General features: G+C 38.6%; 1 protein-coding gene across 1 annotated transcript; it reads right to left on the bottom strand.

Annotated features, from left to right (window-relative positions):
- Positions 1-492: 492 nt before the first annotated feature.
- Pabpc4l (poly(A) binding protein cytoplasmic 4 like) lies at positions 493-1,605 on the bottom strand. Its single transcript, XM_041659340.1, has one exon. The coding sequence runs from the start codon at positions 1,603-1,605 to the stop codon at positions 493-495; it is 1,113 nt and encodes a 370-aa protein (XP_041515274.1).
- Between the last annotated feature and the right edge of the window lie 11,501 nt (positions 1,606-13,106).

Raw genomic sequence — 13,106 nt, 5'->3', positions numbered from 1 at the left:
AATTTCTAAAGTTTTGAGTTGTTAAAATTAAAAAAAAAAAGAAAAAATGCTTCCATGAAAAACGTTAAAATCCCTCTTGGTAAAAAATAAACTATCATTAATTTTTTGGGGGGCACTTTTTCATAGGAGATATTAAAGCTTGCAACATTATCAAAAGGAAGGAATAAAATATGCAATAAATACAAGTATTTGGTTCAAAACATAATAAAATGTAACCAATTAAACGGTTGTGAATTTAAGAAAATAAGGAAAAATATTTTTTTTTTAAATTTGAGGGTGCAACCTATAAAACAAACCAAGCCTCTAACACGCATTTGCTTTTTCATACACACACAAGAAATGCTTCTCTACAATTCCTTGCACAAGTGCAATGGATTAAGCAGCCACCTAGTTTAGTTTTGAAGCTTACCCTTATAGCACCCTACAAGAGGAGAGCAGTACTGTTCTCCTAGCCGCTACTCACACTGGAGAGGTAGGATGTCTGGTTGTAGTTCAGTGCTTCTGACCCAGGGCAATGTTGAGGGGTTTGGAGCCCAGGACACGGCCATTCATCTCAGTCATTGCTTTAGCGGCTGCCTCGGGAGAAAAAAAGCAGATCAAGCCAAACCCTTTGCTCTGCCCTGCTTCCTGCATCACCTTAACTCTGCAAATGGACCCAAAGGACGAAAATTCCTTGCGCAGTGTTTCATCATCGATGGTGTCATCCAGGTTCTTAATGTAGAGCTTCGCCGCTTGGCGTGCGCGGATTCTTTCCTTTTTCATCTCTTCAAACTTTTCCTTTAACTCAGCCTGGCGTTCTACTTTCCTCTGAGCTCTGCCTACAAAAATGGTCTGCCCGTTTATATCCTGTCCATTCATTTCTTCAACTGCATTTTTGGCAGCTTCGTGACTATAGAAACTCACAAACCCGAAGCCTTTGGACTTTCCGTCGGCATCCTTCATCACCTTAACGCTCAAAGTTTGGCCGTATTTGCTGAACACTTCCTTAAGCCGCTCATCGTCCATATCATCGCCAAAGTTTTTGATGTACACATTAGTGAATTCGCTGGTTTTGCTTCTGAGTTCAGCCTCGCGATCCTTGCGGCTTTTGAATCTGGCCACAAACACTGAGCAGTCCCTCAGCAGCTTCCCATTCATCTCCTCAATGGCTTTGTCTGCTGCACTTTGGTCCTGGTAGTGCACAAAGCCATAGCCCCTGGAACCTTCTTCATCGCTCATCACCTTGGAGGACAGGATCTTTCCAAACGGTGAGAAGTGTTCATATAAGGTTTTGTTATCAATGGATTTGTCCAGATTCTTAATAAACACATTCCCGATTCCTGATTTTCTCAGGTATGCATCCCGTTGAGACCACATGAGACGTATGGATTTGCCTTGGACCAAATCAAAGTTCATGGTGTCTAGGGCTTTCTGGGCATCATCCAGCTGGAGAAAATTGACATAGGCATAGCCTAGGGAACGACGGGACACCAGGTCCCTGCAGATGCGGATGGACAACACGGGTCCCACTGTGTTGAACTTCCTGAACAACACATCCTCAGTGACATCTTCGTGGAGGTCACCAACATACAGGGATGCGGCACGGTACTTGGCTTCCACACTCATGCTTCTGCTATTGTTGTTTTGCTGGCAGGATTTTTTTTTGTTTTGTTTTTGATTTTTACTCCAACACTACAAGCCTGTTCCCCGCAGCTACCAAGAATGATACTTCAAGTACGGCAGCCCAATCACAGCTTAAGGCCTGTTCATTCTTTGTGGCCTCCAATGACCACTTAGAGGTCCAGCTGCAGGGCCAGTTGCACTTCCCCCAAGTCAAGCAACACTTTTATCAAAACAAACAAACACACTTTCCTGGTAGTTGGCAATCTGCCTTCAACTCTCAGGCGCGGACTTTCCTTCCCTTTCAACTCAGGAACAACTTACATGTGGCTGGCCAGGACTGGCCCTCCATCTGCGTGCACCCCAGCAGCTGGAAGCTGGTTTCGGAGCACAGACAGGCCTTGTTCCTCTGATTTAGACTTCTAGCAAGCCGGGAGCTAGCAAGGCCGCGGGGGCGTGCAGTCCAGGCCCAGCGCTGGAGGCCCCGTCCCGTGCAGAGTGACCGAACCCAGCCCGCCCACGACAAGGCTATCCGCGCGCAGCTCGCCCGGGCCCTGCCCCTGGCCACCCACCCTGCACCCCGGTGGCTCGCGGTTCCCGGGAGGAACTTGGCTGAAGACCGAGGCTCACCAGTTTGAGGACTTCACGCGGCGGGAACCCGGAACTAGCTGGCTAGCACTGTTTGGTTTTTCACATTTTTGGGGGGCCGTGTTCCTCCCCCGCCTCTCTCGCTCACTTCCCACACATACTCGTAGGGCTCAGGGCAGGAGGCGGTGTCATGGGTGGAGAAAGCGGCTGGGGGTGTGGCCGGGCAACCCACCACCGGGCTGCTCCTCCTGGTCTGTTTGGTCAAATCCAGCTTTTCCAAACAATGATCAGGATCCCCGCAATGCCTCGAGACACCCCGCGATGGCCTTGATGACATCCTTCACGCGCACCTCGTCCAACAACTTTCTGCAGGATCTCTGCATGTCCCCTCCCCACAAAACTCCGAGAAACTCTTGACTTTCTTCCAAGGTCGGCTCTTAAAATCTTTTCTTCTTAGAAAACAGTTTAAACCCTCTATGCAAAAAAAAAAAAAAAAAAAAAAAAAAAAAAAAAAAAAAAAAAAAACCAAACAAAAAAAAAAACTTTTTCATCCATCTCTTCTGAGAGTCTAGGTTTCATTTTTCAGACAGTTGTATTCTCTCACGTTCTTCGCTGATCAAAACAGACTCCATTCCAGTACAGTATGCCATCTGCATCTTATTTTCAGAGATTTACGGTAATGAGTGATTTACTGGATGTCCACTGTATTTTGAATATTTCAGCTGTGTGGAATAGGTGAGTTAATGAGAGAGTCTGGAGATAGTGGTACTTAACTCAGTGTGCAGCAGATGTTAAATAAATTAATACGTTTGGAAATGTCGACACGGTATCAAGAATGGAACAGGGTCTGTATAATAGTGGATCCACTTCTAATATTAAGTAAAATACATTATGATTCCTAGCACACCTTGTGATTTGAATCACAGTGCCCTTAAAAATCAAAACTATTTACCTGAAGAAGTGAACTGTAGATTAATTTTAAAAAACAACAACATATTAAACACGTTGCAAAACTTTAATCACCACAGACACTGAATAAAAAACATGGTTAAAAGCAAATTCTAGCTCAATAACTGAGACAGAGAGGAGACTTGACATATCTAACTAATGAGACACAGAAAGTCTGTTGTCTGATTTACATGTTGGATAGAAGGATTTTGCCTCTAATGAATCCAGAATTAATGGGGTGTTTTCTTATTTAACCAGAAAAGCGAATACGTATCTCTCCCGGGAAAGAAAATGACATTGTCTTAGAATTCATTGCTAATATAGATTAAAATTACTCCAATTTTCACTATAAAATACAAATAATTCTTAGCCTATTTAAAATTAATTATGTGGGAGTACAAAAGATACCATTCAATATGTGATGGGCTGTTGAAGAACAATTATAAAATAAGAGTATGGTGTCTGCTTTCAAATTACTTATATAATAGCAGAACATAGATTTTCTACAACAAAAGTCACTGGTCTACTGTCTATGAAGGGACTCAAAGTCAACCACTGGAAAAAAACTTGAGAACATTAGGATGCTGGGAATGTACTAGTGAAATCTTCATTATTTTATTTATTTATTTATTTATTTGAGACAGATTTCCCTGTATATTTGGAGCTTGTCCTGGAACTAGCTCTCTAGACCAGGCCATCCTTGAACTCACTGACCATCTGCTTTCCTCTGCATCCCAAGAGCTGCGATTAAAGGTATGTGCCACCATTTCCCAGCTAGGAATCATCATTAGTAGGAAATTTATTTGGCACAATTTCTTTCTTTGCAAATCTTTTTTTACCTAGAAACTCAGATACTCTCTGCATTTGCTTTCAACTTCTGTTAAAATATTCTGCTATAAACTGCAACTCAAAATTATTCCTACAAAATCTCATCAGCTGTCTCTTCCACTACAAAATGAATCAGTAATAAACGTGCATTTGTTTTTCTCCTGTAAATGTATTTCTTGCTAATGGGTTTGTTCTAACCAAGAGTCCATGGAATGCTGAAAATATCGTTTTCACTGTAATGATGGGTTTATGATTACTTATATACATATTTTGGTTGACATTGTCTTCAGATCATCCTGTTATGTGATGCTCCTTCCTAGAGAATTGTTTGTAAAAACAGGTGAGATCCTCCCCCCAATATCTTCTAGACTGTAATCTACAAGAGGGAGAAACATAATGGCATATTTATTACATATTATTATAGGTTTGTACACTATGACATTATGTACTTTCAAACTTCAGACATGTCAGTGCAATCAATAGTATAAGAACCCTTTCAAAGAAAGAGTCTACGTATGTAATTTCTGTGAAGTCTGCTTCAAGAATTTTGACTTGTTGGAAATATGACTAAGACCACATTAGCTCTTTTACAACACAGATTCACATGTGTATTATCATGAAATATTGAAAGAAATCATGTTTTTCACTATGTATTAGTCTATTTTTAACCTTTCAATTAGCATTTTGTACAACACAAGGAAGAGCTTTGAAATCCAGCACTTAGTACCATGCACTTACAGTCAAGTAAGTGCAATTGTTACAAACTGATGCTGGTAGGACTGCCATAACTTTACCTATGATGTTGAAGCAGGAAAGCTAAGAGATCAAGATTAGTTTTAGTTAAATAATGCAACTTGTACCTCTTACAAAAGAAGAAGAAGAAGAAGAAGAAGAAGAAGAAGAAGAAGAAGAAGAAGAAAGGAATGAATGAAAGACAAGATAGGACACCACAGAATCACCTAGAGCAGGGCTCATAGAGACTCAGATTGCCTGAGGAGGAAATTATTGAACTTGCATGGGTCATGGGTCTGCGTTAAATCCTCTGCATACCAAACTACAGTTTGGTGTTTTTGTGGGTCTCCCAACAGTGGAAGTGGTGGTTTCTCTGACTCTATTGTCTGCTCTTAGGACCTTTTTCCTCCTACTGGGTTGTTTCTCCCAGCCTTAATTTAAGAGCTTGTTTCTAACTTGTTAAGCCATTTTTAGATGATATCCCTGGGGAGCCAGCTCTTTTCTGAAGGAAAACAGGAGGTGTGGATCTAGGAAAGAGGTGAGAAGTATAGGGGATCTGAGAGAAGAGGGAGAGGAAACTGTGGTTAGGATGTATGTATAAGAGAAGAATAAATAAAAAAGAAGAAAAAAATCATTCTTATTGGTTAAATTGCTAACCATTATGCCCGTTCATATGCTTTCACAAAGTACTTATGGACATCAGTGAGCCTAACTTCTCTTTACTTCTGTAGCTTTCATCTTTGGTTAGTTGTGTTCTTAATAAAAACTCTATCTTTTACAATTGCCTTTCTTATTATTTCCCATTGTTTGCCCTCTTAATATTATTTCATAGATTTGATTCAGTCACCTTTTAGTCATTTTTTTCTGTCTTCTAGTCTGTCACATATTTAGCAATGGAATGATTTTGCTATCATCTCCTTCATAAGATCTTCATGAGTGAAAATAGCAATTAACTTCCAAGATTTTACAAAATTTCCCCCACAATCTAATTATGTATAGATAATGATAGATGGTGTAGGAAGTTCTTCTGTATGTGTGTTGTTTTTATCGGTTAATTAATACAGAATATATTTCAGCCAGTGACTTAGCAGAATAGAACTAGGAACTGAATAGAACTAAACTGAATGCTGGAAGAAAAAAAAAGGCAGAGTCAGTAAGAATCTATGTAGTCTCCACTGCTGGAGCCCAGCCAAAATTTTACCCTAGGCCATGACCTCGTGGAGACGCACAGATTAACAAAGGAGGGTTAAACATTAGTCAGAAAATACACTTAAGCTATTGGCCAAACAGTATTATAAATAATATAATTTCTGAGTGATCATTTTGGTCTAAGCACCTGGAAATAAACAAACAGCTTCTGTCACTAGATAGATAGAAAGATAGAAGATAGATAGATAGATAGATAGATAGATAGATAGATAGATAGATAGATGATAGATAGATAGATAGATGATAGATACATAGATGATAGATAGATGATAGATAGATAGATGATAGATAGATAGATAGATAGATAGATGAAAGATATACTTTCAATCTAATCTATCAATTACTGTATGTATTATATTTGATGCACTTGTCCAAACTCAGGAACATCCTTTATTCTTTGTTTTCAGATTGATCACAATTTATTTCTTGATTGCAATGACCTAGAAATCCCCATGATACACCCAGACTGAAGAGCACTCTTCATTGGGAGTAAGTTAAGTTTGTGAACCAAAATAGCAGAGGTTTGGAATTATGCCCACATTTATTATTAATTTCTTCTTCTCATTCCCTTCTAGTATGGAAGGTACTTCTGTCTATGTGTTGCTTTTATTGGTTAATGAATAAAGGGACTGGATTGACCTATTGCATGACAGAAGGAAGGCAGAGTTAGAGGGAAGCCATGGAGCCGCCACCAGAGACAATGTGCTGAAACTTTGCGGGTAGGCATGAGGCCATGAATGAATCATGGTGATGCTCAGACTAATGGAGATCCTACACTCTGATGTTTGTCGCATCGTTTTTCCAGTTCCTTTTTACAAGTGAGGGTCCAGAATCAAATGGAATTATAGGAAAATAGGGAAAGGAAAACAGTGGTTTATTGGTAGACAATGAGTCAATTCAATATATTAACTTGTTAATTTTACAACAGAATTGACTAGTCCTTGAAGAACTAAATTCATGCTGAGAAATTGTGTGTTAACTACTTGATTGTTTCTACACAATAGGAGATTAAAATTGACAAATTAGTTTGTGGTAACAAATGGGTGCATCTTACAAAATCTAAGGTTGTCAAGGAACACCAATAATAAATATAACTTACACAGGAAACTGAAAGAATCAAACCCAGGTTTGCATTTCACCAATGAGACTTCCACCAAAAGTTTAATAGATATATAGATGTCTTTTACACTTCATAGCCTTTTGATTCTGAGACAAGAGATGCCATATTATATTGTGCCTACTCCTGGTAACTCTGTAGAATCCACTCCCATAGGCTGCTGAGTACTTCTCTGCCATTTCTGATGACTTTCAGTAGACAGTGTAACTGTTTTGTTTACTGCCCACTGTGACTGCCTAGTAGCATTGAAAGCTGGGGCGCTATCCTTTTGTTGTTGAACCTTTGAACCAGGAAACTTTGCAGATTGAGGATGGAATGCCTCTTATCACAAAGCAGCATTTCCTACTGCTTCCTATCTAAAGTTGTTCAGTATTGTTGAGACTTGACGTGTTCTCATAATTCCTTCCTCAGTTATTCCTGGCTGCACATTTAGAAGTAATTTTATGCCATAAATGTGACTATTGCCAGATTGTGGGAATCTGACTTGGCTACAACAAAGATAATGTTCATATTTAAGTATTAGAGACTATATACACTGACTATAAATACTTGTCATTTGCACATTTAATCTTGAGAATGTCTTTTGTAGTCTCAATATCTTTACTGCCTTTTCTGTGCTTTGATGTCATCCCCATGATAGACTGAGTGATAACTTTTCCTAGGAGTAACCTGTCTAAATTGTGTCCAGTAGAATCAAACTTTAATGCATTTAAGCCAGCTGGATACTCTTTTTGGATTGGCAAGTTCCTATTTCATATTGATAATTGCCATTTGTTTAATGCACAGTTCAACAAATCCTTCAATTTTCATCCATTCTGATTATTATAGTAGCCATACGGACATTGTAAGTTTCATAAAATGTGTTTTTCTCTTCCATAACATCCCCTCATGGATAAAATGTCTCCGTGCCAGGAGGCGATGTTTGGGAAAATGTGACATTACAGTTCCTAAAGTAGACAATAATTCTGTGCTCACAATGGAGAATAGGAACTTATCTACCCAGGAAACATATGGGATTTGGAAAAGATCTTGTGAACAGAGAAATGTCAATGATCTTCTTCTCTACAAAACACTCTGTGGAATTTTGCACAAAGAAGAAGAAGAAAAAAGGACAGATTTGTCTTTCCAGAATGGTGGGAAGGCCTTGTTTAAATAGCTGCTCAGCTTTACATTCTATATAAATGAAAATCTGACCAAGATTTTTATCCTATTACATTAAACTCCCTGTGCTGTCTATGAAGGTGGTATCAGATAACCTCAGCTCCTACACTTTCCACCTAAAACAACAGTAGATACCTCAGATGTTTCCATCCCCACAAAGTGTTCACTTATCCATTGTAGAAATGAATGGAACCCAGATCCTGATCAGTATAAGATCATGAGATGGACCAATTGGTTTCAGGCACTCCTTCAAATAACATTCACTTTGAAGTGAAATAAGAATGCTAACATATACCAACTACATAGAAAATACTTCCAGTTTTAGGGCCACATGTTGTACAAACATTTTAATGTTATAATTCTTTAGTCTATAAACAGATACTACATGAATTTGTGGGTTGTTTTACTTGATATTGATTGACTATAACCTGTGCCTTAAGAAAACCAATGAGGGTTAAGATACTTAAGCCAATACACATTATCACGTAGTTCTTAAATTACATTTAAGTTTTATATAATAAAGAAACAGTTGGGTGACCTTCTCAGACATGTAACTGACTTGTTATTTAGAAGTGCAAAGAAATTCTTTCCTTAGTTCCAATAAGCGTGGATTGCTTACAAGTTTAAATCATTTGGTAGGCCTAGAACAAGGTTAACATGTTTATAGCTTTTACAAACATATCTCTTTTGCAAGTGTGCTAAGGACAATAAATACTGAACAAATTGAAAAGACTTATTTACTCAATAAAACATATGAAAATTTGTTAGATGGCATTTGTTGGAAAAATAAGGGGAGCTTGCTAATGGGTCATAATTCTTAAAAGTTTTATTTTATTTATTTATGTGTTTTTCTACAAAATTTTCAGTCAATTGAACTGACTGTTGTTTCTCTAGACACTCTCAAATGGCATGGTTGTATGGTAGGAAATCATTGGGAAAAGCTGTGTTCTAATCACAAATGGAGAGCAAATGTCTAATATATTTTGTTCTTCAGCTATAACTTATTTTCTTTTCTTTCTTTTTTTTTTGTTTTTTGAGACAGGGTTTCTCTGTGGTTTTGGAGCCTGTCCTGGAACTAGCTCTTGTAGACCAGGCTGGTCTCGAACTCACAGAGATCCGCCTGCCTCTGCCTCCCGAGTGCTGGGATTAAAGGCGTGCGCCACCACCGCCCGGCTATAACTTATTTCCTTTAGAGTAATCCATGAAATACATAAGTTCTTGGATCCATTCCCTTCAGATAGTGCTTTGAATGCTATATCCAGGGACTGGTACCATACAATGCTTGCAAACTCTCTACTGCTATTGCTTTGAGTGTGAAGTCCCTCCAAAGTGTATCACACTTTTTCTTGTCCCTTATCCTTGAAATTTCACTTACGGACTTATCAGTTTGTAATTAGGACAAAATATTGTAGTCCTCATATGTTTTATATTGAAACAAATTACTTATAATGCCTCTCAAACATCAAGGAGACATGTTATGCCATTGAAAGTTCATTGTTGAATCACTGTTATAATTCTTTCTACTCCATGAATAGACTATGTACTGAATTCAACTGGACTTGCTCTCCTTGGATAATAAATGGTCATGTCTAAATCATTTTATATAGTGTTTCCCTGATTTACCACCCATTCTCAATTTAATTAGACTTTTTTGCTCTTTTCTTTAGCATACGAACAAATTTTAAAACAATTTGTAATTATAATAAAATTTTGACAAGTTCTACTCCAGTAAAACTTTATTCAGAGCTGATATAGATGTATGTGCTTGTAATTTCAACATATAAGATGCTCTGGTAAGAGAGTAAGTCTAATGGGGTCTATAAAGTAAGATTGTTTAAAAAGCAAATAACAAACCAAACATTTTCTTCAGACGTGTGGTTTATGATATTCAACCTACCCAAAGGCAAAGAAATATTTCAAATCTCCATGACCTTCCTGGCTTTCAGTCTCTCTCTCTCTCTCTAGAAAAGCACTACCTACACATGGCCTTTCAAATCAGTTTGTGTGTGTGTGTGTGTGTGTGTGTGTGTGTGTGTGTGTGTTTTCTCCCACTTAGTGACATAGAGCAATGATTGCAGCTTATTCTTTTTCCTTGTTCAGACAGATAGATTGTGCTCTCTTGATGGCTATTAATAAGTCCAAGAGGGATAAAGGAAAACATCTGATTTCCTGAATCACCCTTTTATGTATATTCAAAGCATATATATTTATCTGCTCAGGTGGATTATTCAACACACACACACACACACACACACACACACACACACACACACAATAACACCACCACAATATCGGTTTGTTTTAGATACAATCATCTCAAAATATCAAAGATAGAATCTCAGAGGAAAATTGTATGGAATCACATGTCCCACACTTCCATTGTGTGAATTGGCACAGTATACTCAGTTTGCACTTATAATCCAGCAATCCTGGAGGAGATATACTACCAATGCACACCTGCCCTTTGAACCTACAAAGCACGTAGCAAATTAAAAGTTTACTGCATTGCCAAGAGAAACTCTGTCTTCTCTTCAGACTCTCACCATCTCCACTCAGAATTCATAATATAAAATAATCCAATCATAAATGGGGTACATATCTAAACAGAGAATCCTAAACAGAGGACTCACAGAGAATTCTAAACAAAAGAATCTCAAATGATCACAATTACTTATGGAAATCTTCAACATTCTTAGCCATCAGGGAAGTGAAAATCAAAACCCTTTTGAGATTCCATCTTGCACTTGTCAGAATGGCTAATAAGAAAAACACAATGAAAATTCATGCTGGTGAGGAAGGACACACCTCCATTATTGGTCATGACTGTAAACTTGTACAGCCACTATGAAAAATAATAGGTCAGTTCCTCAGATCAGTTATTGATGTACCTCAAGATCCAGCTATGCCAGTTTTGGATATAAACCCAAAGGGCACATCTTTCTACAAGACTGTTGCTTAACTATATTCATTAAAGCTTTGTTCATAATAACTAGAAACTGGAAGCAACATAGATATCCCTATGCTTACAAACAGATAAATAAAATATGGTACATTTACATAATGGAGTATTACTCAGTTGTTTAAAAGAAGTCATCAAGAATTTTCCAGGGAAATGGAAGGATTTACAAAAAAAAAAAACTCATTCTGAGTGCAGTAATCCATACCCCGAAAGATAAACATGATATGTAATCACTTCTAAGTGGGTATTAGCTGTCAAATGATACTCAAGCTATAATCCACAGACTCAGAGAGACTAGGTAAAGAGAAGGGCTCTAGCAGGGAAGCATTGATCTTTCTGGGAATGTGGAAATAGAATAGAATGTGTGTGTGTGTGTGTGTGTGTGTGTGTGTGTGTGTGTACACAGGGAACGGGTGCAGATGGGAGCAGACAGGATCAGGTGAGGGTCGAGATGGAGCAAGAGATTTTAGGGAGAGGGCAAAGCTGGAACTAGAAAAAAAAATTGAGTGATGGGGTGGAAATCTCGTGCAATGGAAACTTCCTCAACTTTATGAGGGTGACTTGAGCAGTGGCTCCTAGTAATGGAAGATACAGAATCTAAAATGCCCATCTTTTGTAGCCAGTCAAGGCTTCCAGTGGTGGGACTGGGTTGCATTTAGTTGAGCTGTTGGCCCAGAGTGTCTTAAACTACTCAGTCTGATGCTAGGATAGAATGTCAGTCTCTAAAACTCACAGCAGGATAGATACCATTACAGAGGACAGCTTCCACATAGCTCATTGAGCTATGGAGTTCGAGCTGATACCTCCATGAAGCTTTACCCCTATCTTCTAATATCTTTGGTGTGAGAAGGTACTCTGTAGGCTACAGAAAAACAAATCTAGACACCAGTCCATCAATAGGCCCTTGATCTACAATTTATCCTTCCTGCAAGATATGCTGGGGCAATGATGAAGCAGAATCTTTGGAAGTGGCCAATTAGTGTTTGGTTTAACTTGAGGACCATGACACAAGAGAAAATTCATGCCCTAAACTTCCAGGATGGCCAGGAACTCAAGAATGAATAGCCCAGAGACCTAGGATAAAAATAAATATGATGGCAAAAACAATGAAAATAAAAAGATTCCTAATGATGTTCTATTATAGTGATAGATTGGTGCCTTGCCCAGGTTTCATCAGAGAAACTTCTTCTCACAGCAGATGGTAGCAGGTACACAGACACACAACCTGACATCATGAAGAGAAAGAGTCTCAATTAGAGGTCTCCATCAGGTTACTCCCTTCAGAGATTGGGCACCCTACAGAATATGGGAACAGAAGATTGTAGAAATCAGAGAGGATGGAGGACACCATGAGAACGTGACTTACTGAATCAACTAAACAGAGCTCACATGGACTCACAGAGACTGAACAGGAAAGCACAGGATTTGGATGGGGCTGCACCAGGTTCTCTGTACATGTATTAGCTTGGTGTTTTTTATGGGACTCCTAACAGTGGGAGTGGTTCTATCTCTGACTCTTATTTTCTGCACTTCGTACTCCCTTCCTCCTTTGGGTTACCTTGTCCAGCCTCTATATGAAGGCTTTAGTCTTGTCCTATTGTATCCTGTTTTGTCCTCCTCAGCTGTCAGCTTCTGGAGACCCATTCCTCTCTGAAGAGAAGACAGAGGGGCAGAAGATTTTTGGGATGGGGGTGGATGGGAGATGGAAGATTTGTTGGGAGGTTAAATAAATGAATAAGTGGAAAGTAAACTTTCTTTTTTTGGACTATGTATTTATTCTGTATCTCTGGAGGTCATCAAGATTCCTGGCCTGCCCATTATCACCACCTCTAAACAAGAACTACAATCAAACCCAGATGCAACCCAATACAACTGCAGAAGGGAAATATCTATTTTTCATATAGCGATTAAGTACCTATTAATGTAATGATAGTATAGAATAAAGTATATTATTTTGAAATAATA

This window comes from Microtus oregoni, unplaced genomic scaffold (genome assembly GCF_018167655.1).
Source record: "Microtus oregoni isolate MIOR12 unplaced genomic scaffold, Mior012 000010F_ref0000083, whole genome shotgun sequence".
NCBI classification, from domain to species: domain Eukaryota; kingdom Metazoa; phylum Chordata; class Mammalia; order Rodentia; family Cricetidae; genus Microtus; species Microtus oregoni.
The sequence above is the reverse complement of the archived record's forward strand: the minus strand, read 5'-3'. Positions and strand labels throughout refer to the sequence as shown.

Coding starts and splice junctions, on each gene's coding strand:
- Pabpc4l (XM_041659340.1), bottom strand. CDS start 1,605: ATGAGTGTGGAAGCCAAGTACCGTGCCGCATCCCTGTATGTTGGTGAC.